At 47.4% G+C, this 27,700-nt stretch overlaps 2 protein-coding genes across 3 annotated transcripts; one reads left to right on the top strand and one right to left on the bottom strand.

Moving 5' to 3' along the window:
- The first annotated feature begins 1,023 nt into the window (after window positions 1-1,023).
- On the top strand, window positions 1,024-18,102 carry LOC105007676 (dynamin-2). Of its 2 annotated transcripts, none has more exons than XM_029122195.2 (21): window positions 1,024-1,554; window positions 4,042-4,115; window positions 4,328-4,477; window positions 4,803-4,903; window positions 6,768-6,870; window positions 7,702-7,800; window positions 8,077-8,237; window positions 8,606-8,748; window positions 8,887-9,022; window positions 9,212-9,279; window positions 10,991-11,129; window positions 13,173-13,259; window positions 14,631-14,701; window positions 14,965-15,028; window positions 15,161-15,271; window positions 15,353-15,462; window positions 15,541-15,652; window positions 16,017-16,181; window positions 16,332-16,558; window positions 16,697-16,939; window positions 17,177-18,102. In XM_029122195.2, exons 1-21 carry the CDS (start codon window positions 1,394-1,396, stop codon window positions 17,241-17,243), a joined length of 2,592 nt encoding a protein of 863 aa, XP_028978028.1. In that variant the 5' UTR covers window positions 1,024-1,393; the 3' UTR covers window positions 17,244-18,102. The 2 variants fall into 2 exon arrangements, with proteins under 2 accessions (XP_028978028.1, XP_028978027.1); XM_029122194.2 differs by lacking the exon at window positions 10,991-11,129 and adding an exon at window positions 9,564-9,702 and having other exon boundaries at window positions 1,025-1,554.
- Window positions 18,103-19,373: 1,271 nt separating this feature from the next.
- tmed1b (transmembrane p24 trafficking protein 1b) lies at window positions 19,374-26,781 on the bottom strand. Its single transcript, XM_029122477.2, has 6 exons — window positions 26,443-26,781; window positions 22,502-22,599; window positions 22,131-22,215; window positions 21,702-21,803; window positions 21,336-21,503; window positions 19,374-20,952 (listed from the first exon to the last, which is right to left on the bottom strand). The coding sequence occupies exons 1-6, from the start codon at window positions 26,641-26,643 to the stop codon at window positions 20,902-20,904; spliced, it is 705 nt and encodes a 234-aa protein (XP_028978310.1). The 5' UTR covers window positions 26,644-26,781; the 3' UTR covers window positions 19,374-20,901.
- Window positions 26,782-27,700: the final 919 nt, after the last annotated feature.

Here is a 27,700-nt window from a genome sequence, read left to right as displayed (position 1 = left end):
ACACACCCCTCAATGGTAATTATTATACAGATGCATAATATCAATCAATCAAATTTATTTATAAAGCCCTTTTTACAACAGCACAAAGTGCTTTACAGAGACACCCGGCCTTAAACCCCAAGGAGCAAACAACAGTAGTGTTGAATTTCAGTGGCTAGGAAAAACTCCCTAAGGTCGAATTTTAGGAAGAAACCTAGAGAGGACCCAGGCTCAGAGGGGTTACCAGTCCTCCTCTGGCTGTGCCGGGTGAGATATTAAGAGTCCAATTGGAATAATAAATACATTTCTCTGGGCTAAATCCAGAGTCTATTTGAATTTAGACTAGGTCAGAAGTATGACCAGGTGGACAAGGACAGGGACAGCAACGGGCCCCCCAAACCAGGTAATCCGCAGGTGTGGACCAGGACCTCATCTCCTTCTAAAATTTAAAACTGGAGGAAACTGAGAAAAGTTAGTAGTACAATAATATAGCAGCGTAACACCTTGGAACTGAGACGGGGGGGTCCGGTGACACTGTGGCCCTACCAGGGGGAGGCCCCGGACAGGGCCCAACAGGCAGGCATAATAAATATGTATGTTGCTATAAAACAGAGAGTTAAAATGTTTCATTGAGTTTAAGGTTGTCTCTGATAAAAGCAGGGGTTTTTTGGCATATATTTACAGACTGAAAAAGACGAGCTGTTTCTGCTTTGTGTCTCTGAAATGTCCACGCATATTTAAAATAAATAAATATAGAAAACAGTAAATTCTGTGTCCCCATTCAAATAGCGAAGTAAACATTTGTGTTTGGAGGAGTGTGTGTGCATGCGTTTGTGTGTTTATCTTATATGACAACACATCCTTACCCAGCGCTCTCAGGGCAGTTCAGTTGACAAGATGAAGAGAGGGAGAAAGATAATGCGCCTTTTCACACTCGGCGGGAAGCACGATTTCTGATTACCTAATGCAACCAATATAATCACTTAGTAAACATGCCCCACGCCCCTGTTCCAAAACCCTGAAAACTATTCACCAATCATAAGCTGTTATGCATTGACGACGAGCTGCGAGTGGATGACAGGCGGAGCTACGTCTCTAACGGAGGCTGGGTGTCGCCTGACCGGATGATGACCGACCTAAGTTTTATGAATCTAGTCTATCCCATATTTCCTATTGATTTTGAGAGATCTTCGCTGTATCCATTTCTGGCAGCTAATTAACGGAGCATCGCGCAAACCTAAACACAGCCAAGTCCAACTGACAACTCAACTTTCAAACGTTTTCTTTTTTCCAACTACGGTTCTGCGGTGAGATAGCGCTGGGATTCAACTCGTCTCGGTCTCTTCTTGCCTCCCCGTCTTTTCTAGCAAGCGGAGGCTGAGCTGAGTTGAGCTTTCCGGAGAGGGGAGCAGCCATGGGCAACCGGGGTATGGAAGACCTCATTCCCCTAATCAACAAGCTCCAGGACGCTTTCAGCTGCATCGGACAGAGTTGCAACCTCGACCTGCCGCAAATCGCTGTGGTCGGCGGGCAGAGCGCTGGGAAGAGCTCCGTTCTGGAGAATTTCGTTGGAAGGCGAGTATTGGAATACGGGATTGTTCATCTTGGGTCCATGGCGTTTATGGTTTTAAAGTGGAAATAATGCATAAGACAAATTCGGTGTGTGTAGATAACCTTATGTTGACTATGCAACCGGTTTGATGCTTTTGGGAAGTTTGTGAGCTTTAAAATATATATATGAGTTATTATCCTTACGTTGCGTAAAAGTAGCCAACGAAGCAACATCGGGTCCGTCTGCTCGTCCTTTTTTCCGCTCTGAAATACTGGCGTATTCACGAAGACAGTCTACGCACAAATGTGCAGGCAGCTGTCAGAGTGATTGGCCTATTGATGAGTGGAGGGAAATGTTCGTACACTGTAGCGACTGTAGCGCGGGGAGAGGTGGGGGTGGGTGTGCGGGGTAGGGGGGGGGGGGGCACAGACCTAGGGAAGACAATTGATTATTTCCCCCCAATGAATAGCCCTTGAATTGAGTGAGAGAGAAAAAGAGTTCGGGTTTCAGTTTGTTGTGGCTTCTTTGTTTGACACACTCATACTGTATATACACTAACAGACCGTTCGTACTGCGCTCATAGGTCGAAAAATATCTGTTATATGGCCCCTACCCTGTCAAATACTAACTGTGTGTGTGTGTGTGTGTGTGTGTAGTACATTCGTTTATAGCCTTGCAATGATTCTGAGCCAATCAGGTCAACAGTGTTTTTTCTTTTGTCACGTGTCAGCAGAGGGTTGGAGAGTCCAGACACTATAAACAAAACAGGCTGCCATAGCAGGGCACTGTAGTTGGGCGTATCACAGCCCAGTGGTCAACAGTGTTGGGCCAGTAAACTAAAGGTTGTTGGCTCTAATCCCTCAGCCACCAACGTAAAACAGTCCGTTCTTCAGCTCTGAAGCAAGGCTCTAGTTGATCCTGTCTGAAACGGGGTGCCAGAGCAGCGTATAACATGCACGCTGTGTGTGTGTGTGTGCGCGTGTGTGTGTGCGCTTCCAGTTGGGCAGACAGTGCGGGCATTGATGGGGTTGATGATGTCATCAGCTGTGACTTCACCTCTGTGGTGACACTGATAGTTCCTGTAAGTGTGTGTGTGTGTGTGGGAGGGAGGGGGGGGGGGGTTGGTGGGGGGGGGCGATCCTCCCACATCCCTCTCGCCCTCTATTATATAGCGGTTAGCCTATGACATCCTAGTTAGTGTGGATTGATGCGTGGGTGCCTGACCTGAGTGGGGGGCCGGTTGGGTGTAGGGGACTGCGTAGGGTGTAGGGGGGGCTGGTAGGGTGTAGGGGACTGCGTAGGGTGTAGGGGACTGCGTAGGGTGTAGGGGGGCCGGTTGGGTGTAGGGGACTGCGTAGGGTGTAGGGGGGCCGGTTGGGTGTAGGGGACTGCGTAGGGTGTAGGGGACTGCGTAGGGTGTAGGGGGGGCTGGTAGGGTGTAGGGGACTGCGTAGGGTGTAGGGGACTGCGTAGGGTGTAGGGGACTGCGTAGGGTGTAGGGGGGCTGGTAGGGTGTAGGGGACTGCGTAGGGTGTAGGGGGGCCGGTAGGGTGTAGGGGACTGCGTAGGGTGTAGGGGACTGCGTAGGGTGTAGGGGGGGCCGGTAGGGTGTAGGGGACTGCGTAGGGTGTAGGGGGGCTGGTAGGGTGTAGGGGACTGCGTAGGGTGTAGGGGACTGCGTAGGGTGTAGGGGGGCCGGTAGGGTGTAGGGGACTGCGTAGGGTGTAGGGGACTGCGTAGGGTGTAGGGGACTGCGTAGGGTGTAGGGGACTGCGTAGGGTGTAGGGGGGCTGGTAGGGTGTAGGGGACTGCGTAGGGTGTAGGGGGGGCTGGTAGGGTGTAGGGGACTGCGTAGGGTGTAGGGGGGCCGGTAGGGTGTAGGGGACTGCGTAGGGTGTAGGGGGACTGCGTAGGGTGTAGGGGACTGCGTAGGGTGTAGGGGACTGCGTAGGGTGTAGGGGGACTGCGTAGGGTGTAGGGGGGCCGGTTGGGTGTAGGGGACTGCGTAGGGTGTAGGGGACTGCGTAGGGTGTAGGGGGGCCGGTTGGGTGTAGGGGGGCTGGTAGGGTGTAGGGGGGCCGGTTGGGCCTCGGAGCGATCACTCACTTCCTTCCTCTCTGCTTGGTCAGCGGGGTGTGTGAGAGACAGTGGCTGTTTGATTGTCTGTGTGAGAGACCCGACTGTCCGTCATCCACACCCCCCTTAATGTCCTGCGTTTACAGCACGCGTGCGCACACTTCCTGAGCCCCGGGGTAATGCAGAGACGTTGACCTGGAAATAATTAGATTTCCATTGAATCCAGGGTCAAATGAGACCGGGAGAATGTGTCTGTCTGTCAGGTTGTCTCTCTCCGTCTCTCTTCTCTCCCTCATCCCTCCCTCATCCCTCTCGCCCTCTATTATATAGCAGTTAGCCTACATTGTCGAAGTTAACGTGAAACAGATGTGCCGATATGTCAGATCACATCATTTGAATAGCGGTGCGCTGCCGGTGTGTGCTGTGTTTCACAGGGACTTTCTGCCCAGAGGGTCTGGTATCGTCACCCGGAGACCTCTTATTCTGCAACTAGTCAACAGCCAAGCAGGTGAAAACACGCGCGCGTCCTCAGCCGAATCTCACTACAGGCTCACTAGCTGCATTTACCGGCACATTCTGGAGTGATGACACATCTTCTCCTTGGTAACAACTTAACTGCTTCCTGTTTGTTGTGAGGAACAGATGTGGGATTCTCTCTGTGGTTTCCTCCCTCCCTCCCTCCCTCTCTCTCTCCTCACCCCCTCCCTCCCTCACCCACAGAGTATGCCGAGTTCCTTCATTGTAAAGGTCGTAAGTTTGTGGACTTCGACGAGGTTCGTTTGGAGATTGAGGCAGAGACCGATCGCATCACTGGGTCCAATAAGGGAATCTCTGCCGTACCTATAAACCTCAGAGTCTACTCCCCTAATGGTACACACACACACACACACACGCACGCACAAGTAATTACACACAAAAATATGCTTTATGTGGTCTCACACAAACACGCACACAAACATGTGTTTTGCATTAACACACACACACACACACACACACACAAACAAACTGAATGCTTTAGTGTCTGAGTAAAAAGCTTAGCCAGCAGGCTAGTTATATAGAAATCCTCCACACTGACCTGTAAGTGGGTTGAAAATAACATTGAAATCAGGTGACGTCAGGTGACGTCAGGTGGTTTCATTGGAAATAATGAATGTGAAGGTACACGTCTACACCCTCTTCCTCTCTCTCTCCGCAGTGTTGAATCTGACTCTGATCGATCTACCAGGAATGACGAAGGTGGCGGTGGGAGACCAACCGGCCGACATCGAGCACCAGATCAGAGACATGCTGTTGCAGGTGAGACGTCTGGTCAGGAGGGACCGCGGGGCCCCTGCCGACCAGACCGCGGGGCCCCTGCCGACCGGACCGCGGGGCCCCTGCCGACCAGACCGCGGGGCCCCTGCCGACCAGACCGCACTTTTAAAATGAACTGAATGAACTAATCTAAGAACTTAGGCTAATGGTAATAGATATTTGTTAACATGAATAAGCAATGAAAAATACTTACAAAACATTTGTTAATCAAAGTTAAAAGTTGATTTAAACTAACATCCACTAATACATGTACTGATTAAAATCCAAAGTTCTATTTGTTAATATTTTTTATCCGTCATATTTTTATTACCTAATACCTACTGTTATCAAAGATTAAAATATACTGTAACAAATGCATTGCTCATCGGTCATAAAAGCTGGTTAATACATTAACGTTATTTGATGAACAGATTTAAACGTGCGTGCATCACACGCGAAAACAGTGCTCACTGGATCGACATGAAGTCGTCAAGTCACCTTTATTTATATAGTGCTTTTAACAATACAGATTGTGTCAAAGCTTTTAACAGTATCAAATTGGAGGATAGAGTGTCAGTAATGTATAATAATAATACCAACCTTGAGAAATTCTTTATACAGATCCGGGTGTCGGTCTCTCAAGTGCTTTGCTATATTAGTGGTGTTAGCATCTCATCGCTGTTCTGTAGCATCTCTTGCATATTGGCTTGCTTGTGTCCTTCGGCTTTCCATGTTCATTTGCCTCATATGCAAAATATTTCCAGATAGCACTCCTGCTGTGTTCCTTATCAACCAAAGCCGGTCGCACGGGCGCTGCACTCGCCCATCTTTCCATTCACTTCACCTTTGCTAACCAGAGCGAATGAGACGAGTGGGAGTGCGAGTGCGCGTGCGCGTGTGGTGGTTGTCAACGCGCCTTTGGAGAGAAGTGAAAGCGCGGCTAGTATCGATACTTCGGGAAATTAGTATTGGTACCGTTCAGAAATTTCAGTATCGATATTTATCGAAATATCGATATTTTTGACAACACTACCCCAAAGCAGATTGGAATCTAGGGCGGAGCGTTTCCATAGCAACTGGGACGGCAGCCCAGTGAGATGCTCTCAGCGGTGCAACTTTGAAGGCTTTTGAGGATCTCAGTTTCAATGCCAGGTCTTTTCGTTCTCCAGAGGGGGGCGCTGAGGTCCCCTCTACGCAGCTGTCCGGGTGTGCGGGATGTTCTGGGTCCACTTCGCTTGAGCCCAGTTAAAGTGGACGGGCCCATTCCTCCTTGGTCATGCTGACGTTAATGGAGTGTTTGTTGTCCTGGCAACCCCGATACCTCCGTCCCTCCCATTCACGGGCCAATGCCGGGCACGCGGACGTTAGTTTCCTGTCCGACTTCCTGGTTCCACAAATGAACAAACCATCTCATTCATCCCAGAAAATAATGGGTTGGCTCTGATTGGTGCCAAAAACCGATCGGTTCCCTCTGATTGGTGCCAGAAACATATGGGTTGGACAGGAGTCCGAACGTGGTTGAAGTGGCATTTTTGAAAATATGTCATTGGCTTTGATACTCTGAAAATCCGATCTCTGAAGTCGTTTTGTACAACTCTCCTCATTTAGACCGGTCTTGAGGGACCGCAGTGGAACGAATCTCAGGCTGAAATATGAGGCCAACATTAACGCAGGGGAAGATTTCCAAGGACCTACTGTTGACTTAGAGTGCCCGCTATTCCCTAGATCACCAGATGAGCGTTTCTGAGTCCAGGTTCTGGTCTCGGTGCCAAGTAGCACAGGTGGGAGGGTGAAAGTGATGAGATATTAATGAGATGTTAATGAGATGTTAATGAGATGTTAATGAGAGGTTTTATTTCCTGTGTAGTTTGTAACTAAAGAGTCGTGTCTGATCCTGGCTGTGACTCCGGCCAACATGGACCTCGCTAACTCTGACGCCCTCAAGATATCGAAGGAAGTCGACCCGCAAGGTAATGGTGGGGGCGGGGTGGGGCGGGGGGCGGGGTCAATTTTCTGTCTTTGTGACTAAACAATAATCGGGCAGAGCTATTACTATTAAAACTAATAGCGAGGGTGAATAAATCTGAGTCCGTTTGACGAATATTTAATGAATACGTCCCCGGCATAAACGGCTGATCCGTCCTGAAAGCTACTCGTGACGTCACGATTCTTTCAAAACCATGACGTGAGTACTGAGCCTCCCGAGTGTCTCTGAATAAGTCCGGACCGCGGAATGTCAAGTTATATTGTGTTCATTCATTTACCATAAACAATTAGGCAAAGCGGATTGCATCGAAGTCGTGAGGAATGGAATCTCTATATTTCAATGTGGGATCCTTTAATAGCCTACTAGTAGTCATCACCCAAAACCAGCAGATGGTCAGTTCAGTGTAGAGTAAAAACACACACCTACAGCACGACTGCAATATCGTGAGGCATGGCAACAGAACGTCTCCAGTACTCCAAATATTGGTTTACCGTTTGAAAGGGAATTCCAGACACGCCCAGAGTAATCCATTTACATTACTTTCCCCTCGGCCAACTCTATGAAACAAAGGACCGCCACTCAGACCTTTACATGAATACAATTAGCACATCTCCACGGGCTGGCATTTGATCTCATCTCAACGTCCTGCCATCCCATAGACATTTGGCCTGTTGAAAAACCACCAAAGACAGCATTGTGTTCCAACACATGTCCCTGTGTTGAATATACATCGGTGTGTTGCCATGGAGAGGCGTGTAACGGACACAGGACAGTGTTGCTGAGGAGACAGCTGGCGTTTTATCTGTGTTTCCAGGGTTACGTACCATCGGTGTTATCACGAAGTTGGATCTAATGGATGAGGGTACCGACGCACGGGACATCCTGGAGAACAAGCTGTTACCCCTACGCCGGGGTAAGACACACACACACACACACACACACACACACATACAGACACACACACACACACACACACACACACACACACACAGAGAGCCATGGTTACCTGATGCACAGACACCAATTGCTATGAACCAGGTGTGTTTAACTCTACCCTACGAGGTCCAGAGCTTGCTGGTTCTGGTCATTAACATCACACCCACACGGTGTCACCCGGCCTGAATAAGTCCCGGATTGGAGGGTCGGCGTGAAGAGGCGGGCCGGAGTTGTACTGACGTCTGTTCCTCAGGTTACATCGGGGTGGTGAACCGGAGTCAGAAGGACATCGATGGCAGGAAGGACATCAAAGCCGCTCTGGCTGCTGAGAGGAAGTTCTTCCTGTCCCACCCAGGATACAGACACATGGCCGACCGCATGGGGACCCCCCACCTCCAGAAAACACTCAACCAGGTAGGTGTACACACACACACACACACACACACACACACACCCCACCTCCAGAAAACACTCAACCAGGTAGGTGTACACACACACACACACACACACACACACCCCACCTCCAGAAAACACTCAACCAGGTAGGTGTACACACACACACACACACACCCCACCTACAGAAAACACTCAACCAGGTAGGTGAACACACACCCCACCTACAGAAAACACTCAACCAGGTAGGTGAACACACACCCCACCTACAGAAAACAAGAACAAAAGTCTAAAAGTCAATAGACATTTTTAAAAAGAAGGAAAAAAAAATCTGTTGTCTAACTATAAACCGTTGTAACTCTCCATCCATCCCTCTTTCCCCTGCATAGCAACTGACCAACCACATCCGGGATACGTTGCCAGGGTTACGCAGTAAACTTCAGAGCCAGCTGCTGTCTCTGGAGAAAGAGGTGGAGGAGTATAAGAACTTCAAACCTGATGACCCGACACGAAAAACCAAGGCCCTTCTGCAGTCAGTACACACACACACACACACATACACAGCATTGTAGAGTTGAAGCTCTTCTACCTAGACACACACCACAGAGCTCTGCTACAGTCAAGAATATGAGGTGTGTTTGCGTGTGTGTTTGTGTGTGTGTGTGTGTAGAATGGTGCAACAGTTTGGTGTGGACTTTGAGAAGCGTATTGAGGGATCTGGTGATCAGGTGGACACTGTGGAGCTGTCCGGTGGAGCCAGGATCAACCGGATTTTCCATGAGAGATTCCCCTTCGAACTGGTCAAGGTACACACACATTGGGGATTCATCCACAGTCTCCACATTGAGGAGAGGAGCGAGGCTCGTCCACGTGAGATGACTAGTTAACTGAATGACTCCATGGACCTACTAACCCTGACACCTCCCCCCAAACTGACTCCTCATGTTGACTGTACACACACACACAATGAGTTTGGTCACTCTGTGTGTTCTTAGATGGAGTTTGACGAGAAGGAGTTGAGAAGAGAGATCAGCTACGCCATCAAAAACATCCATGGAGTCAGGCAAGGACACTGTCTGTCTATATCTACCTGTCTGTCTGTCTTTGTCTATATCTACCTGTCTGTCTGTCTTTGTCTATATCTACCTGTCTGTCTGTCTTTGTCTATATCTACCTGTCTGTCTGTCTTTGTCCATCTCTACCGGTCTGTCTGTCTTTGTCTATTTCCACCGGTCTGTCTTTCTTTGTCTCTCCACCTGTCTGTCTTTGTACCTTTGTCTGTCTGTCTTTGCACCCCCACCTGTCTGTCTGTCTGTATCTCCACCTGTCTGTCTGTGACCCCTACAGAACGGGCCTGTTCACCCCTGACATGGCTTTTGAGGCCATAGTGAAAAAGCAGATCATTAAGCTGAAAGAGCCGTGTCTGAAATGCATGGACCTGGTCCTCCAGGAGCTGATCAACACGGTTCGCCAGTGCTCCAATAAGGTACTGCATGGAGCCTGCCTGCCATGCTACCCTTGCCCACACGGGGGTGCTGTTGTGGGGGGAAAATCTCTAGCTGCATGGAGCCTGCCTGCCATGCTACCCCTGCCCACATGGGGGTGCTGTTGTGGAGTAAAAACTCTAACTGCATGGAGAACAGCCTTTAATACGGAGGTGTTTCAACTGGCTCCTCAGGGACCCCAAGACCCTCTGTTTCAGAGCTACTGCTACTGATTAGACCTGTCGTTAAGTCATTGAGCCCGTGATTAGCCGTGCTCAATGAGGGGAATAGCACTTACAATGGCATGTTGTAGTAAACTGTAGAATACTATTAAACTGTAGAATACTACATTACACAAAGTTTTGGTATTCTAATATTATTAGCATATAACTCACCCAGTACTTTCCCCCAAATCCCACTTTATAACAGTAAATAATACAGTATACTACAGTAATACTATAGCATACTACAGTAAATAATACCGTAAATACTATTTAAAATATTTACCAAAAGACCCCAGCGAATGCTATAGTATTTAGATCATAGTGTACTGTAGTATTTTAGACTAGATCGGTAGAACTCCGGTGAAACCTTTCCTCTAGTACTTACCTCTCACCACACGGGGCAGTGTGGCGTTGTCTTGCGGTGTTGTCCAGTGGTTGTGTATTTAGTGTGTGTGAAACGCTTGACTCTGGGCCTCCCTTAAGACAAGCTGCAGGTTGACACGCAGTCACAGGTTGACAGAGTCTTCCTGACTTGGTTTTCATTGATGGACTCATTCGTGTGACGTGACTGCAGTGTTGTCAATGTCAGGAACTCGCTTCCATTTCCTGTGTCATTTACAGGTGTTGGCAACCCGGGCAGGTTTTAGTTCCTACCCGGCTGGTTTTAGTTCCTACCCAGCTGGTTGTAGTTTGTCACCAGCTCTTCCAGTTGTGTGTTAGTCCCTGACTAGAAGTAGAGGATGAAGAATGGTTTCTTCCCTCCAGCACCTAAGTTACCTATTTCTGTCCAAAAAGATAGTACAATGTTTCCCTGCAGCTTGTTTTGGATTAGAATATAATATAAAAGTGAACTAACTGACTAAACCAAAAATGTTTTTCCTCTTTGTCCCTCTTGATTTTCTTTTATTCTTTGACTTCTCTACTACCTCTCTCTCCCTCTCTTAATGTGTCTCTATCATGTCCATGACCCCTTCCAACTTCCTTGACCGCTCTCATGTCCACTGACCTCTCCATTCTGGACTACATTCCCCTACCCCGAAAAACTCCATCCCCCATGATGCTACAGAACGGGCCTGTTCACCCCTGACTTGGCGTTTGAGGCCATAGTGAAAAAGCAGATCATTAAGCTGAAAGAGCCGTGTCTGAAATGCGTCGACCTCGTTGTGTCCGAACTATCAACCCTCGTCAGAAAATGTACAGAGAAGGTAAAAAATAACTTTTACAGCATAGGGAGGAAAGAAGGGGCTGGAGGGGAGGGAGGGAGGAGATGAGGGAGGGAGGGAAGTGAGAAGGGACGAAAGCGTGGACTGACAGAGGGGAGGGAGGGAGGAGATGGGGACCCAACCATGTAATCTGGTTCACCACCTGCAGGTCACTGATCTGAAAGAAAATCCAGTAAAAGAAAATACAATGGAAACTCCATCTCCAGCTCAATGCCTTTAGATGTCAGTGGGAAGTCGGAAATGAGTGTACACTTCAGAAGGGAGGTATGACTGGGACAGAACAAACGAGTGTACACTTCAGAAGGGAGGTATGACTGGGACAGAACAAACGAGTGTACACTTCAGAAGGGAGGTAGGACCGGGACAGAACAAACAAGTGTACACTTCAGAAGGGACATAGGACTGGGACAGAACAAACGAGTGTACACTTCAGAAGGGAGGTAGGACTGGGACAGAACAAACGAGTGTACACTTCAGAAGGGAGGTAGGACTGGGACAGAACAAACGAGTGTACACTTCAGAAGGGAGGTAGGACTGGGACAGAACAAACGAGTGTACACTTCAGAAGGGAGGTAGGACTGGGACAGAACAAACGAGTGTACACTTCAGAAGGGAGGTAGGACTGGGACAGAACAAACGAGTGTACACTTCAGAAGGGAGGTAGGACTGGGACAGAACAAACGAGTGCACACTTCAGAAGGGAGGTAGGACTGGGACAGAACAAACGAGTGTACACTTCAGAAGTGAGGTATGACTGGGACAGAACAAACGAGTGGATTGAGAGAATGAAGAGAGATGTGATTCTGAACTTACTCTTACTAGCCTCAATTCTCCCCTGCCTAAAATGTGTCGCTTCGTCACAGGTCTTCTAATTCCAAATCCCGCCTCCTTCCCCACCCACACTGCACATTGATTGGTGCTTTAACTTCTGTTCACCACGCCCCTGTCTTTAATTTACCCAATCAAAAACTCCCCTCACCTTTCCTCAGCTGAAAACAGCAAAACCCGGATCCTTTGTCTTTGTCTTTCACTACGCAGCTCAAGAGGAAGATGTTCTGTGTGACAGCTTTTCCCATGCTTACCCCCAAATCCTGTCCCACAATCCTCCAGTCCTGTCCCACATTCCTCCAGTCCTATCCCACAATCCTCCTGACCGGACCTAACATCCTGTGGAGATCTGTGAGGATTGCAGAGATGCACAAAATGTGGTAACAGCTTCAGCTTTGTAAAGTCCTAGCAGATCTCCAAAAGTGCATAGGACAGGGCCCAGTGGAAGATCTGGGATTGCTGTTTGACCCCCGGCCACATCCAGAAGTGCAACCTTTCAAGAAAGACAACTTCCTGATCTCTCTTTAGACTCTCTGTCTGTCAGCGCTTTCCTCTAACTCCCCCCGTGCTACCACCGCTAGTTAACACTGCTACAAAGTCAGGACTGTGGGGACACCCAGACTATTGCTAAAACGTGTCGTTTTGGAATCTGAAACGTGCTCTTAACCCGAACCTCAAGCACACAGCTCACCAAACGCCATGAACCTTGACCTGAAATTAAGATTGAAACCATTTTCGGTTTTGGGGCATTTTTTAAAAGAAAAAAAACCTTGTTTTGACTTTGTGGTTGTGTCATCTAAAGTAGACCGTACTAACACCGAAAGCTTGGGATAACCACGGAATATTAATTACTACAGTAATCATGAGGCTGAAACTAATTGTAATTCCAATGTGTCGTGTGAGAATGCTGGCTTAAACAGACAACTGACCAGTTAAACTCCAATTGAACGGGTTTACCCACTGACCTCTCCCTGAAGTAGACCTCTGACCGTTTTGTCAGTCCTGGTTGTTTCAAGCTGATCAGCTTCATGTCCCGTTCACATGCTGCTGTGTTGAAAAATCCTGCAGGTTTTTTCAACAGGTGTGTGTGTGTGAGTGTGGGTAGGTGGGTGTGTGCGTGTGTGTGTGTAGGTGGGTGTGTGTGGGTGTGCGGGTAGTGTAATATCAGTACCTGCAGTAGTGTGTGTTTTCCCACAGCTTGTTTCCTACCCGAGACTGAGAGAAGAGACAGAGAGAATTGTCACAACGTATGTCAGAGAGAGAGATAGCAAGACCAAGGACCAGGTGAGATGGAGGGGACTGTCTGTCTGTACCTGACCCCTGTCTGTCTGTACCTGACCCCTGTCTGTCTGTACCTGACCCCTGTCCGTCTGTACCTGACCCCTGTCCGTCTGTACCTGACCCCTGTCCGTCTGTACCTGACCCCATGGCTGTCTGTACCTGACCCCTGTCTGTCTGTACCTGACCCCTGTCTGTCTGTACCTGACCCCTGTCTGTCTGTACCTGACACCATGGCTGTCTGTACACAGATCAGCCATAACATTTTGACCACTGACAGGTGAAGTGAATAACACTGATGATCTCATTATAATGGCATCTGTCAGTGGGTGAGATATATTAGGCAGCAAGTGAACAAGCAGGAAAAAGGTAAGGATGTGAGCGACTTTGACAAGGGCCATGACCCTGTCACCAGTTCACTGCTTTTCCTTCCTTGGACCACTGCAGACCGGTGAACCGGCGACAGGGTCATGGGGCAACCAAGGCTCATTGATGCACGTGGGGAGCGAAGGCTGGCCCGTGTGGTCCGAGAAGGTTAATGCTGGTACTGATAGAAAGGTGTCAGAACACACAGTGCATCAGTTTGTTTGTGTATGGGGCTGCGTAGCCGCAGACCAGTCAGGGTGCCCACGCTGACCCCTGTACACTGCCGAAAGTGCCTACAATGGACACGTGAGCATCAGAACTGGACCACAGAGAAAGAAGATGGACTGGTCTGAAGAATCACGTTTCCTTTAACATCACGTGGATGGCCAGGTGGATGACCAGGTGGATGGCCAGGTGGATGACCAGGTGGATGGCCAGGTGGATGGCCAGGTGGATGACCAGGTGGATGGCCAGGTGCGGGTGCGTCGCTTGCTTGGAGAACACACCAGGAAACCTTGGGTCCTGCCATCCATGTGGATGTTACTTTGACACGTACCACCTACCTAAACATTGTTGCAGCCCTTGTGCACCTTTTCATGGCAACAATATTTCCTGATGGCATTGGCCTCTTTCAGCAGGATAATGTGTCCTGCCACAAAGCAAAAATGGTTCAGGACTGGTTAGAGGAACACAACAACTCCAAATTCCCCAGATCTCAATCCAATCGAGCATCTGTGGGATGTGCTGGACAAACAAGTCCGACCCATGGAGGCCCAACCTCGCAACTTACAGGACTTAAAGGATCTGCTGCTAACGTCTTGGTGCCAGATCCCACAGCACAGCTTCAGGGGTCTAGTGGTGTCCATGCCTCGACGGGTCAGGGCTGTTTTGAAGGCAAAAGGGGGACCTACACAATATTAGGCAGGTGGTCATAATGTTATGGCTGATCCGTGTATATTATCTGTCTGTCTGTCTATGACCTGTCTGTCCTTATCTGTGTGTCTGTCTCAGGTGTTGCTGCTGATTGACATTGAGCTGTCTTACATCAACACCAATCATGAGGACTTCATCGGCTTTGCGAAGTGAGTAGACATCTGGTAACCCTTAGAAACGACCTTTTAACCCCAGGTAGTTCCACATGTTGGATGCACATAGCCGCGTCCCATCACTCACAAGTCTCTCTACAGAGCAAACAAGTGTACACTTGTTCCCTACATTCCATGGACTGGAATGGGAGAGAGAGGTGTACGGTAACCCCCGTGTCCCTGTTGTCAGTGTGTGGAGTGTTCAAGGAGCTCTCCCTCCAGGGGGAGGTGTTATTAAAGTGATGTCTGTTTTCCTGCAGCGCCCAACAGAGGAGCACCGCTACTGCCACCATCAACAACAAGAAGAGAGTGATGCCTAACCAGGTACCGCCCTGACGTCTGTCTCTTTCTCTCTGTCATTCTACATTTTTCATTGAAATGTGTTCTGTAACTGTGTATATTCCCAAAGCCCCCCCCCCCCCCCCATCCCCTAATGGTTTGTCCCGCTGTGTGAAGGTGATCCGGAGGGGTTGGCTCACTATCAACATCAGCATCATGAAGGGGGGGTCCAAAGATTACTGGTTCGTGCTGACCGCAGAGTCCCTGTCCTGGTACAAGGATGAAGAGGTGTGTGTCTGTGTGCGTGTCTGTGTTGTGTTACCCGACTGAAGACAATCTAACTTGTATAACTACGGTGTGTGTTTCCAGGAGAAGGAGAAGAAGTACATGCTGCCCCTGGACAACCTGAAGCTGAGAGACGTGGAGAAAGGCTTCATGTCTACAAAACACACTTTCGCCATCTTCAACACTGAGTCAAGGTGTGTGTGTGTGTGTGTGTTAACAGTATATAACTTGTATGTAAATTGTCAATAACTGTTTGTATGTGTGTGTTGCAGGAACGTGTATAAGGACCTGCGTCAGATCGAACTTGCCTGTGACACTCAGGAAGATGTGGACAGCTGGAAGGCTTCGTTCCTCCGGGCTGGAGTTTACCCCGAGAAAGACCAGGTATGAGGCTGGAGTTTACCCCGAGAAAGACCAGGTATGAGGCTGGAGTTTACCCCGAGAAAGACCAGGTATGAGGCTGGAGTTTACCCCGAGAAAGACCAGGTATGAGGCTGGAGTTTACCCCGAGAAAGACCAGGTATGAGGCTGGAGTTTACCCCGAGAAAGACCAGGTATGAGACTGGAGTAGACTAGAAAGTAGATCAGAAAGCAAGGTCTTAGCGAGAAATCGTGTTGTCATTTTGTTAAATATTTGTATCATATTTCAGAGACATAATAACTGCCCCGCCCCCAGGATTAGTCAAATATTTTTCAATGGGACCCGGTGAGTCTGACATTCTACCCCGCGTCCCCCTCTGTTTCCCAGGTGGAGAGTGAGGACTCTGGCCCGGCTGAGTCCTTCTCCATGGACCCTCAGCTGGAGAGGCAGGTGGAGACCATCCGTAACCTGGTGGACTCCTACATTGGCATCGTCAACAAGTCCATCAGAGACCTCATGCCCAAGACCATCATGCACCTGATGATCAACAGCGTGAGTGGAGATGCGCGCATGGGCACAGCCCTCTATTGACTTCATCCAAACACCCCCATCTCGCTCTCTCCCCATAACACTCGCGCCCCCCCCCCCCCATCTCGCTCTCTCTACCCACCCCCCCCACCCCCACATCTCTCTCGTGTCCAGGCGAAAGACTTCATCCATTCTGAGCTGCTGGCCTACCTGTATTCGTGCGGGGACCAGGGCAGCCTCATGGAGGAGTCTGCTGACCAGGCCCAGAGGAGGGATGAGATGTTGAGGATGTACCACGCCCTGAAGGAAGCCCTGGTGATCATCGGAGACATCAGTACCACCACAATCTCCACTCCCATACCTCCGCCTGTTGACGACACCTGGAGGGCCAAGGATCCCAGGTATGCACAGCCCGCGGGTCCGTTGGCGGGCGCTGCCATTGGCCATCGCCACCCGGGCGTCAGGGGTTAGTCGGTGGCTAACCCCCGATGGCTTCAACTCAATAATGGAAGGTTATTTCTCTCTCTCTCTGTCCTCAGCCCCCCACCCCAGGCAAGACCCCTCCCGGCCGCCGCTTGTATTCCGAGTCGCCCTCCGGCAGTGAGGGGCGCGACACCAGGCCCTCCTCCCGCCAACCCCCCGAACCCGGCTTTCGCCCTGGGCCCGCGCCCTGGGCCCGCGCCTCTCAACAGCCACGCCGGGCCCGATCCTGTGGGCAACGTCCCCGTCATCCCTTCCCGACCGATCAGGGTGCCCCCTGGCCTGCCCCCAGGCATACCCAGGTAAGAGCTCTGGTCCTGGGCAGGGGAGTGGACACGCTGCCCCTCCCTATGGAGGTATGGAAGTTTAGAGCCGTAGAGTCCGTTGGGCGACAGTGGTTGTCAATTAGTGGTAACGACAGCCCATTTGGAGAGGTGCATCGTGGGTTTCTCTGCCTTGATCATTCCTTCATGACCACCCTCCTCCTCCTTCTCCTCCTCCCTCCATTCCACTCATCCTTCTGTCCTTCCGTTCTGCAGGAGACCTCCAGCTGCCCCCGGTCGTCCCACCATCATACGTCCTTCAGAGCCCTCCCTGCTGGACTAGACACACACACCCACCCACACACACCCTGCCTCAAGTCCCCCTCCTGTTGTCTTTTGACTACAAAGAAACAGTGTAAAAGAAAAAAAAATAATGAAGAAAACATTTGTTTTGCTAACACGGTTCAATACCAGAGAACGGTTTGGTTGTCGTTGTTAATGGATCACTACACCGCTGATTGATATTCTTTAAATGTGTGTATTCAACCAACACTACGTACTTTGATTGTGTAACAATTGTTTTGAAAAGGGATTGAAGTGGTGAGGAACAGAAGAAATGAAACGTACATTTACACACTAACTTTAATCTTAAGTTTGGTAAAACCAGGCTATGTGACAATTTCAGGTCCAGAAAGTTTAATGTAAAACATTTGAGACCTACAACTCATTCCTTTTCTAAAAATGTTTTGTGATTTTTCTAACCTTTTTATTGCTATGTACATTTGTATTTGTTTCTTCGCTATGCACCTGAGTATCTATGCAGGAACGTGATTAATTTGAACCCCGCAGCTTCATTGAATACATTTTGGTAACTGATTCCAACTACAAAAAACACATTTGATAAATCATTTGTTGGAATGGAAACCAGTTGGCTTAAAACTGCTTCACGGTTTTCATTCAAGGTTGGGATTCACTGTAAGTTACAGTGTAACATTCACAGTATGTTCAAATCAGGGGGTCACTGACTGGAATTTATACAAAGCTGACTGCAGGCTAGTAGTTCATACAAACTAGCTGTTGTCCTGTAGGTTACCAATTTTCAACATATGCGAGTCGATAAATGCACTTCAGCCCATGACCGTAGTGTTTCGCTATGAGGTTCTGAGTAAATGCCTTTAAAATAAACATTGTTTAAAGGTTTGTTTGCTTGTAGACGATGCATTTTTGATAGATGCTGCATTGCTGGCTCAGTCTGACCTCAGGTTAAAAACGGCCCAATGAAAGTGGACCTGCTTCCTGAATCGGGCCAATCCGAAGGCCAACAGACAGGGTTAAATCTAGTGACTAAATGGGGAATAAATACATTTGAAACTTTTTTTTTTTACCACTTTTTCTCTGTATTTTACCGGTCTTTCCTATTGAATGGACAGGTGAATGAATTACCCGGTTAATGAGGGATGAATAAAAGACTGGAGGTATGAAATGGAATGATGAAATGAGGGAATCACATGGTGAATTAGCTAACAGGCTGGCGGTGTGATGTTGTCCTGGGGTACGATCACATTCATTTGAATGGGGAACAACTCACATGATCTTCCATCCGAAAAGCCACTGATTCCAGGGTCGTCCCGGTTCTTCCAGCACCTTTCTGCCCGCCTCCACCACATTGGACTGATGTGTCTGAGCCTTGGGGGCATTTCTTGGGAGTTGGGGCATTCAATTGGGATTGTCATGTCACTGTTGTTACCCTATAATATTCATATACAATTACATAGCATTGTTTTTGACATTGAAGATCAATCAATGCAAATGTTTACATTTGAGAGAAAAAAATTATGTTGGATAACTAACTAAATAGACCACATCACAGGAGCTAGGCAAATTTAAGAGTACAAAGTTGCATTCTGGGTTATGTAGCGGCCTTGTGTGCCAACGAGTCGGCCGGCCACTAGAGGGAGCTCCAGATTTGAAATGAAGCTGGGGGCACATCCAATGATCAGTGTGTAGTAGTGAAGGCCATACGAGGCTTCATTACTGTTCTTCTAGCAGCAGGATATTATGCTAGCAGCACTAACTCAGATTTTGAAATCACTGAATTATAAAAGGCAATATAGTGAGCAATCTAGTCTGTACATTTTATGTTTAATGTCCATTCCAATAATGTTTGTGTCTGTTCTTTTATACAGACTAAGTTGTTTACTATATTGCCGTATAAATTTCAATGATTGCTTTTATTGTGATGAAGAAAATCTGACTGCTTCCAGCTTTATATCCTGCTGCTAAAATAACACTAATGAAGCCTCGTTGGCCATCACTAGTGTGTAGGAGCCCTGATCTAGGATGAGACTTACAAATCATAATGAACTAGAAGTACACAGTCAGATCCTAAATCAGCATTCAACATCTGATCCCATTCAGAGTTGACCGACAAAGCCTCGGGTCCTAAACTACAATAAAGGCACAACACAATTCATCAAATCAAGTCTTTTATTGTGAAAATAATAATAATAATAATCCCACCCCTAAAAAGAGTGATCGGGGGGAGGCCTGGTCGGCCCTCTAACTCCCCACCCCACAGAGTGAACCCCTGAAGGGGCCAGATACAGAACAAAACCTCCACCTTCCTCCCGCCACTGCCTCCGCGACCTACACGCGTCCCAGCTGCAGACGTAAGGGAAACCATTGACGGTATGAGACTGCGGCGAGGCGGCCTCCCACAAGGCACTGCAGGAATGGACAGTGTGTTGTTTCCCCGATGTCGGAGACTCGACACGTACAAAACACCTCAGTTGAATTGTCACCGGCGTTCCTACGCGCTCCCTTGATAGAAGAGATTTGTACATTTGGATTTCACGCTCGTTTCACTGGCTGAACGTGGACCACGAATTGCATCATGCAAGTCACGAGTTTGTTAGTGCCGTGGCCATTCCATGGAAGGCACCGCCACACTCAGCAACATGTGACCGTGGAGGGAACTCCCGGCTGGTGGGATAGGAACGGGTGCGACTAGTATTCACAACCTGACCAAGGGTGGAGAACTGGATATTAGGAGTACATGAGAGTATGTTCACTGTAAACGTTTCCATCTCCGGTACCAATACTGCCGGCGCGGCAACAAACACGCTACCACACAGGCATGATAACGTCAGGAAAACAAACCTCAAAAGACACCCACATTTTCAGATACCAGCATAGAATCCTATTGGCTCAGTAACAACAGCAAAATGAAAACACACTAAATGTTGATTGGCTACCCACAGCAGATCCCAAAGGCATGGACCAATGACGACAGAGTAAAAAGCAGAGCGGTAGGTTCTGCCGTGGCAGTGCAGAATCTCTCCACCTGAAAGTGCCCACCCCATTTATACTTCTAAGTGTGTGTGGGTTCACATACTTTTCTTCATTTCAGGCTAATATCAGGGGGCGGAAATAGCAGGGAAATCTGAAAAGGGTTTCTCAAAAACTAAAATCTAGGGAGAGGTATTGTCCATTCGTTGACCTGAACGGTTGGTTAAAATAAAACAGCAAAAACTGTTTCAACACGACAAAATCATCAAAGCTATACTTCGGTTAGCCCCGAAAAGAAGTCCTAAACACCTACAGATGTACCGCCAATCATGTTCAAAACATTTTAGCAGTGGAAAAGCAGAAAACGGGATAAAACAAACATTATTCACTGGCAAATTTAGGAAGAACCTCATATTACGTAAACTTTTCTCTTCTTGGTATTGTGGCCAACAAACGCTGTCCAGGTAGTGAAAGGCACTAGGAGGGAGCGGAGATGGTAAAAGTGCCTCCCAAATGGAGCTCTGCTCCCTTCACCGAGTACTACATTTGACCAGAGCCAACAGGCCCACGAGGGCTGAAATAGTGCCCTGAAAAAGTAATAGGGTGTCTTTCACGCTACTTCCTCTAACCTCAACTGAGTCACTGTCCCCCTTTTCTCCTCGTAACCCTTGCTCCCCCCTGATTGGCTGCGAGTTGGCCCGGTGGGCGTGTCTCTACGTGCAGACCCGCCTCTTGTCGTCGAACAGTCTGCGGACGGTGTAGACCTGTGGGAAGAGTAGCGGTCTGTTTACACACCGTGTCAGTGAGTGTGTGCGTGCGCGCTAGTGAGAGTGTGTGCGTGCGCGCTAGTGAGAGTGTGTGCGTGCGCGCTAGTGAGAGTGTGTGCGTGCGCGCTAGTGAGAGTGTGTGCGTGCGCGCTAGTGAGAGTGTGTGCGTGCGCGCTAGTGAGAGTGTGTGCGTGCGCGCTAGTGAGAGTGTGTGCTGTGTGTGTGCTGTGTGAGTGCTGTGTGAGTGCTGTGTGAGTGCTGTGTGAGTGCTGTGTGAGTGCTGTGTGTGTGCTGTGTGAGTGCTGTGTGAGTGCTGTGTGAGTGCTGTGTGTGCTGTGTGTGCTGTGTGAGTGCTGTGTGAGTGCTGTGTGAGTGTGTACCTGAGTGAGCGCTACCCCCATCATGACCACCAGGCTGGTACAGGACCAGAAGGAGACCCTCCAGAGGTTGTCCTCCAGCAGGTTCCGGTCGCGGGCCTCCCACGCCCTCAGGGCCGTCTGCATGTGGCGACTCTTCTCCAGCCTGCGATGCACAGAGTCCATCGACTCCTGGCGGCGGGAAGACAGACATGAGTTCAGACAGAGACCAACCACGGCCCGCCTCCGCCAAGCCCCTCCCACGGCCCGCCCCCACCAGGCCCCTTCCCCTCCCACTCACCCTGATGTCTTCCAGCTAATACTCCAGCAGACTCTCAGGTTCCCCAAGCCCCTCCCACGGCCCGCCCCCGCCAGGCCCCTCCCACTCACCCTGATGTCTTCCAGCTTATACTCCAGCAGACTCTCGGGTTCCCCAAGTCCCGCCCACTCGTCGTCTCCGTTGACATCGCCTGGCTGTCCCTCTATGATGATCTTGATGACATTTATACACAGTTATTATTATTATTCATACCGCAGTGTCTTATCTAGAGCCACTTTCGGGGATCTGATGTAAACCAGGCGGGAAAACGATCACAATAGACCACAGGTGTCAAACCGATTAAGGTCACTAATTGGTTAGGGTTTCCCCTCTCCCAATTGTTTACTTGTTAATTGAACACCAATTGAAAAAAAACTACAACAAAAAACAGAATACACCAGGCCCTCCGTGGAATTGGTTTGACACCTGTAAATTAGTCAATAACAGGAATATAACGTAAACTATGAATTTATTAAAATATAAAGACTAAAAGTTAAAACCTCAAAGAAGACCATTTTCTCAGAGAAGTGGCTGAAGGTGTTATCAAAACAGATCTCGTAGTCTCCTTCTTCTGTAGGCTCCACCCTGGAAGAACAAACCAACCAATCACAGATGTTCATACAGAGAAGCGTCAACCAAGCAGAGATGCTAATACAGACACAACAACCAACCATAGGCTGATACAGATACAGAGCGAGTAACCAGAGAAGTAAGGGGGAAAGCCAACAGCAAACCAAAAAAAAAAAAGACAGGCCAAAAGAAAGTGGAGAGAGTTGTCAAACTCCAGGCCAACTCTGGAAGAGCTAAGAGTGAAGATATTCCAGGAAGAAACAGACCACAGAGTGAACTAGTGAGAGGCGGCAGTACTGACATGTGAACTCCGTCCGAGCGCCTGAATTCCCAGACGACCTGGAACCCTTCTGGAGAGAAGACTGTGAAGTCCACGTCCATACCTGCACCTGCTATCACCTGGGGGAGTGACACACACACACACACACACACACGTCAAAAACGCAGAGGGGTTGCTTCCAAAAACGCAGAGGGGTTGCTTCCAAAAACGCAGAGGGGTTGCTTCCAAAAACGCAGAGGGGTTGCTTCCAAAAACGCAGAGGGGTTGCTTCCAAAAACGCAGAGGGGTTGCTTCCAAAAACGCAGAGGGGTTGCTTCCAAAAACGCAGAGGGGTTGCTTCCAAAACGCAGAGGGGTTGCTTCAGCAATTTTCACAAAAGCCTATGGAACTACATACCAGCTCTGGGGTGTCTATAATGATGTCCATTGCATGAATCATTCATTTTTGTCAAACTGAACACAGTGTAAAATTCAATGGAAAACACACCGCCAGACACGGTTTTCCCAAACTTCAATAATTACGAGTGATTGGTGTTTTCAGACGGTCACGCGCCACACTAGAGTTTCAGAAAGGCCTGCGGATTGGTTTAAAATTTAGCGGAGGCGTGTTTGGCCGATGGCTTGATCACACTAGTGACAGGTAGACATGTCTGTTCTTGTTCAATAGACCCACTGGACTTGTCTCATCAATGTTCTGATCAGCCAGGACCTCACAGGATAACTCATTTCGCCCAGCTTTGTAAAGACTACAGCCTGGCCGGAGCTCTGCTTCCTTGACAAATAGTGAATCCACTCTCCAGGAAGTGATTTTCAAAATGAGAGCGGTACAATGTCTTTACATTTTGAAAAAGGATGACTGGCGCTGACGATTAAACGTCACAGTGAATGAATAGTGGTGTGCTTACAACCAGGAAATGCTGATGTTCTGTTCCTCGCAGCTAAGAGCAGTGTGTGTTGAAAGAGGAAATTCACAATTTGGAGACAAATGATTCATTAATGCCTTAATAAAAGTACACTCGTAGGTTAAAATAGCAGGTGAACATTCCCTTCAAGTTTTTCTAAACATAAAGGTGGATTCATACAATGTTGCCGCAATGCAGTAAATATAATTATAGCGGTGGTCAATTCACATCCAGCTGATCTCAGAAGAAATAAATGAACTACTGTGGACCGTGAATTACATCACTCACACTCAAACTACACAACACACAAGTTCCAATAAATGCATTCTGCTTCTGCAACGCCTGTGCCTGGGAGTGACAGAGCGCACGCACACGTCAAACACAAACCAACAGGATGTGTGCACTGGTAGCAATTATTAGACCAAGGCCTAGTCACAATTATTTGGATGACAACAAACTTTTTGCACAATATTCTGCTTCCAAAATCATGGGTTTCAACCGAAACCGAACTACGTCTAGCCCAGGAGGCCATCAGTGCGTTTGAGCGCTATGCAGGCAGTTATAGATAATTTACTGAAACACATTTAATTTCAGTATGTTTAAACTAGTGTTGGACCGATTATCGGCGCCGATTTTTTGGCCTTTCACTAATTTAGCGGTTATCGGCCCTTGGATATTTCGACCGAGCCGATAATCCCTTCCATGTAGCTGATCAAAAGGGCCTGCTGGTGTGCCGATCTAAAAACGGCTGCCAGCCACCGCTAACAGGAAGGTGTCCCCGGGCATCAAAATAAATATGCTGCTGTGTGACCCTTTCATTTTTCAGTGGTCATTTTTCAATACGCAAGGTATTTTCCTATTTGAGTGTTTGGATATTAAACTGTGATACCAAATTAAACTACAGCTGTAAAATTAAATACTTTATTCACGAAAACACATACACATCCATTTTATGTTAATATTAAGACAACCTGTTTTATTTAAACATCAGCACTGTGGTTTTGATGCTTAGTTTAATCAAATAGTAAAGGTTACTGCTTTTCAACCAAAATAGACTGGAGCTGATCTCGGCACTATTTGGAAATGTATTAGAAAATGAAACAAATATATTAATTTAAAGTCAGTTTTGTGTCTGCATCATATGTGGAATTCTTCTGGTGTAAATTGTATTCACATTTGTAGAATATCGGCATATAAAATTGGGTATCGGCCACTTTAATTCCAAAATGTCAATATCGCTATCTGCCATAAAAAAAATTATATTGGTCTAATACTAGTTTAAACTCAATTTAGAATTATTTGTAATGCAACGTTGTGTAACTTATTATTTAACCGACAAACGCGCTTCAGTTTCCCATCTGTCGCATCAACTCTGATCAACAAATGGAGAGAAAAAAAACACTCAACTGTGTGTAATTTTTTTTAAACCGTGTGTAAAATATATTGTAAGTTAAATTTCATAATTTCCATCCATATATTCTAATTATATAATGCGCATTAAAATGTAAAGATAGATATGTGTTGTCCCATTGTATAGGCCTATTAACATTTGAAACTAAAAGGAATCGTCCGTGCACATTTTAAACTGAATGAATCAACTAAGCCTTAAAACCCATTTTGCTACATTAGGAAGGCCTACACAATAGTTTTAGAATAAGCTACTTCAAGGAACCAGGCTAAAATAGGCCCATGTACAGTAGAGTGAGAGATGAAACGTCACATTGTACAGGAGAATGTAATTGTCATTGCTTTGCAACAGGCTTACATTGTAAAAGTGGCATGACATTTAAATTATAGATAATTAAACTGTTAATCGCAATTGTGAGACAATTAATCGCCAACTGAAATGTCTTAATGGTGACAGCCCTACGCACAGGCAACAAAACTCTCTGAACATGGCAGCAGGCGGCTCTGTGTTCAAGTACATCGGGCGGACAGAACAATTCTGGTTCTGATCTTCCAGGTGTACAATTATGAAAGAATTCTGGCGGACGTAGATTTGAGCGAGGCAGTGAACACACTGTAATCCCTCTGGATTACAGCGTTGGTTAAATAACAACATGTAAAACATTCAGGGGTGACCCACCCACCCCCTTCTAGTTGAGATATGCCTGTATAGGGGATTAAACTATCCTGTGATTTGCAGTGTGTTTTAATGCCTTTTGTTTGTGCGCTGAACCAATATATAAATGTGGAACAATTTCAAAGGTTTAACCGAGTCATGGCTCATGAAATTAAATCCGTTTGCTGAAATAAGTTCATTATTTGTGCATCATATTGTTGCGATAGAGGCTTTATTTCAACATAGGAATACATTAAATGTTTGCTATTATATTTTTGTTCAACATATTTCAAAATGTATTGCAATGAAAAAGTCAATATGTTCCTCTACTGTAATTAAACAGAATACTTTCGGACTGACAAACTGTTTGTGCATCTTGTCCTATACCAAAATAGGGGTCAAAATATGCACATCCATAATGACTTCAACGCAAGTCCTTTCTATAAGTAAATACTTAATAACACGTCATCAGCAAATCGTACAAACTATTTCCTGGAAGGTGGATATCTCAGATCAACTGTGTGTGTGTGTGTGTGTGTGTGTGGGGGTGGGTACGGGGGTACTAAAAACATCCCCATCTGACAAGGGGATTCCAGCATAAACCACATGAGCATTTATACAAACACAGAGATCAATCTGAGAGCACCTCCCGAAAGAAAGAGTTAACGTGCAGTTAGTAGTGACCCCGTTTAAAGAGAATAATTGCCTCCAAGATTTCGATGCGGAAGTGAACTGCCACCTAGCATGTAGTAGTTCACCAACTATACCACACCACTATCTCTTTAGCGTATTAAATAATGTAATCGGGGGTGGAAAACCCAAACAATGCGATCGAGTTTTCTAGATGGTGATCGGACTGTAAGTTTAGTACAGTTGTGTTCCCGTTAAAAATAACTACTCACAGCTAATGTTACACACTCCTAGCTAGCTAGGTACCACTGGGTCACTGTCTTTATCTCTAATTAAAAAAATACGTGTTACAGCTGCTGTTAAACTGACCTGATATTCCACCTCCATGGTCCCGTTCTTCGCAGTCGTCTGGAAGAAACATTCTTTTCTTCCGGCTGGTAAGAGGAAGGTGAATTCACTGTCTTGGCTTTGGCCAAAGCCTCGGCTCGGCTCAAGACATGACGCCGCGACCAACGCAACGAAGACCCACGTAGTGCCGCGTCGTCCCGCTTTCCACAATGTGTCCGCCATGGCGATAAAAAGAAATGTCTACCTCAGTACGTCGAAATACTACACGTTATCATGCTAGCTGCCTGACAGGGTTGCTAACTTTCACTCGCATTACCTTCTCGTTTGTTTTTTTCGCTTCCGCAGCTCAACAGCTGTGCTGAACTTTTTCTACTACAGTCTCACTGAGGCACTATTGGGCCAATCGCCAGTCAGAGAGTGGCCCACGTTCCTCCAATCGCATGGAATCTGTGATGTGGGGGCGTTTTCGGTCCGTGTCTGGCTGTGATCTACTACAAAGCGTGATGTCGCACATGTGCCCTCAACAGTAACCCGAGTTGGCCTTCAGGGAATTATCGTTTAAATAATACCATACCGAGTCAATTACCTGTCATAACTTGATTATATCGATAACCGCCAGGAATGGCAACGAAGCGGTATTTTCGTAGTTTTGATCATGTTAATGGGCACTTCGATTACATCCAGTCTAGCCTGAGCGTGGCATTACAGAAAAAGAGAAGACAATCAGCCGCAGTGACCGATTTTTATTACGACAACTTCCTTGTTATGCCCAAGACCTTCGGCGATTTTAGGACGAATAGGTAAAACGTACTTATAATCATTACATTCGAAATATATACATATATATATATATATATGTAAAGAGACCTTATTTTTGCTTGAATTATATGTATGGGCAGTGGACACTGTATTGGAGCTGAGGTAAATCTCTGCTGCTGCAACTTGGTGTGTGATTGGTATTGTCGGTGTCTTCCCACATCCTGCAGCCACAGTGAACCCGCGCACACACACACACACACACACACACGCATCCTCTAGTTGCTCTTAACGCGAGGAACCTTTTCATCTTAAGGCCTAGTGCCTAAGACTGTCCAAACTGTCTAAACTTCCCAAATGTCCCCCTAATTAAACGGTCTTCTCACTTTGAGTACAAACAAATGAACCAACGCAAACACACAAATTCGTGTTGGGTTTAATATCTTTGTGAGGACCGAAGATTGAGCACAGTAACAAATACATTTCCCCTAAACTTAGCCACAACTCATGTATATCCCGAAAC

Source organism: Esox lucius, chromosome 9 (genome assembly GCF_011004845.1).
Source record: "Esox lucius isolate fEsoLuc1 chromosome 9, fEsoLuc1.pri, whole genome shotgun sequence".
Classification (NCBI taxonomy): Eukaryota; Metazoa; Chordata; class Actinopteri; order Esociformes; family Esocidae; genus Esox; species Esox lucius.
The sequence above is the reverse complement of the archived record's forward strand: the minus strand, read 5'-3'. Positions and strand labels throughout refer to the sequence as shown.

Coding starts and splice junctions, on each gene's coding strand:
- LOC105007676 (XM_029122195.2), top strand. CDS start 1,394: ATGGGCAACCGGGGTATGGAAGACCTCATTCCCCTAATCAACAAGCTC. Junction 4,478..4,802: donor CAGAGTCTACTCCCCTAATG/GTACACACACAC, acceptor CTCTCTCCGCAG/TGTTGAATCTGACTCTGATC. Junction 11,130..13,172: donor TCAGAAAATGTACAGAGAAG/GTAAAAAATAAC, acceptor GTTTTCCCACAG/CTTGTTTCCTACCCGAGACT.
- tmed1b (XM_029122477.2), bottom strand. CDS start 26,643: ATGGCGGACACATTGTGGAAAGCGGGACGACGCGGCACTACGTGGGTC. Junction 22,600..26,442: donor CCATGGAGGTGGAATATCAG/GTCAGTTTAACA, acceptor TCACTCCCCCAG/GTGATAGCAGGTGCAGGTAT. Junction 22,216..22,501: donor CGCTCGGACGGAGTTCACAT/GTCAGTACTGCC, acceptor TTGTTCTTCCAG/GGTGGAGCCTACAGAAGAAG.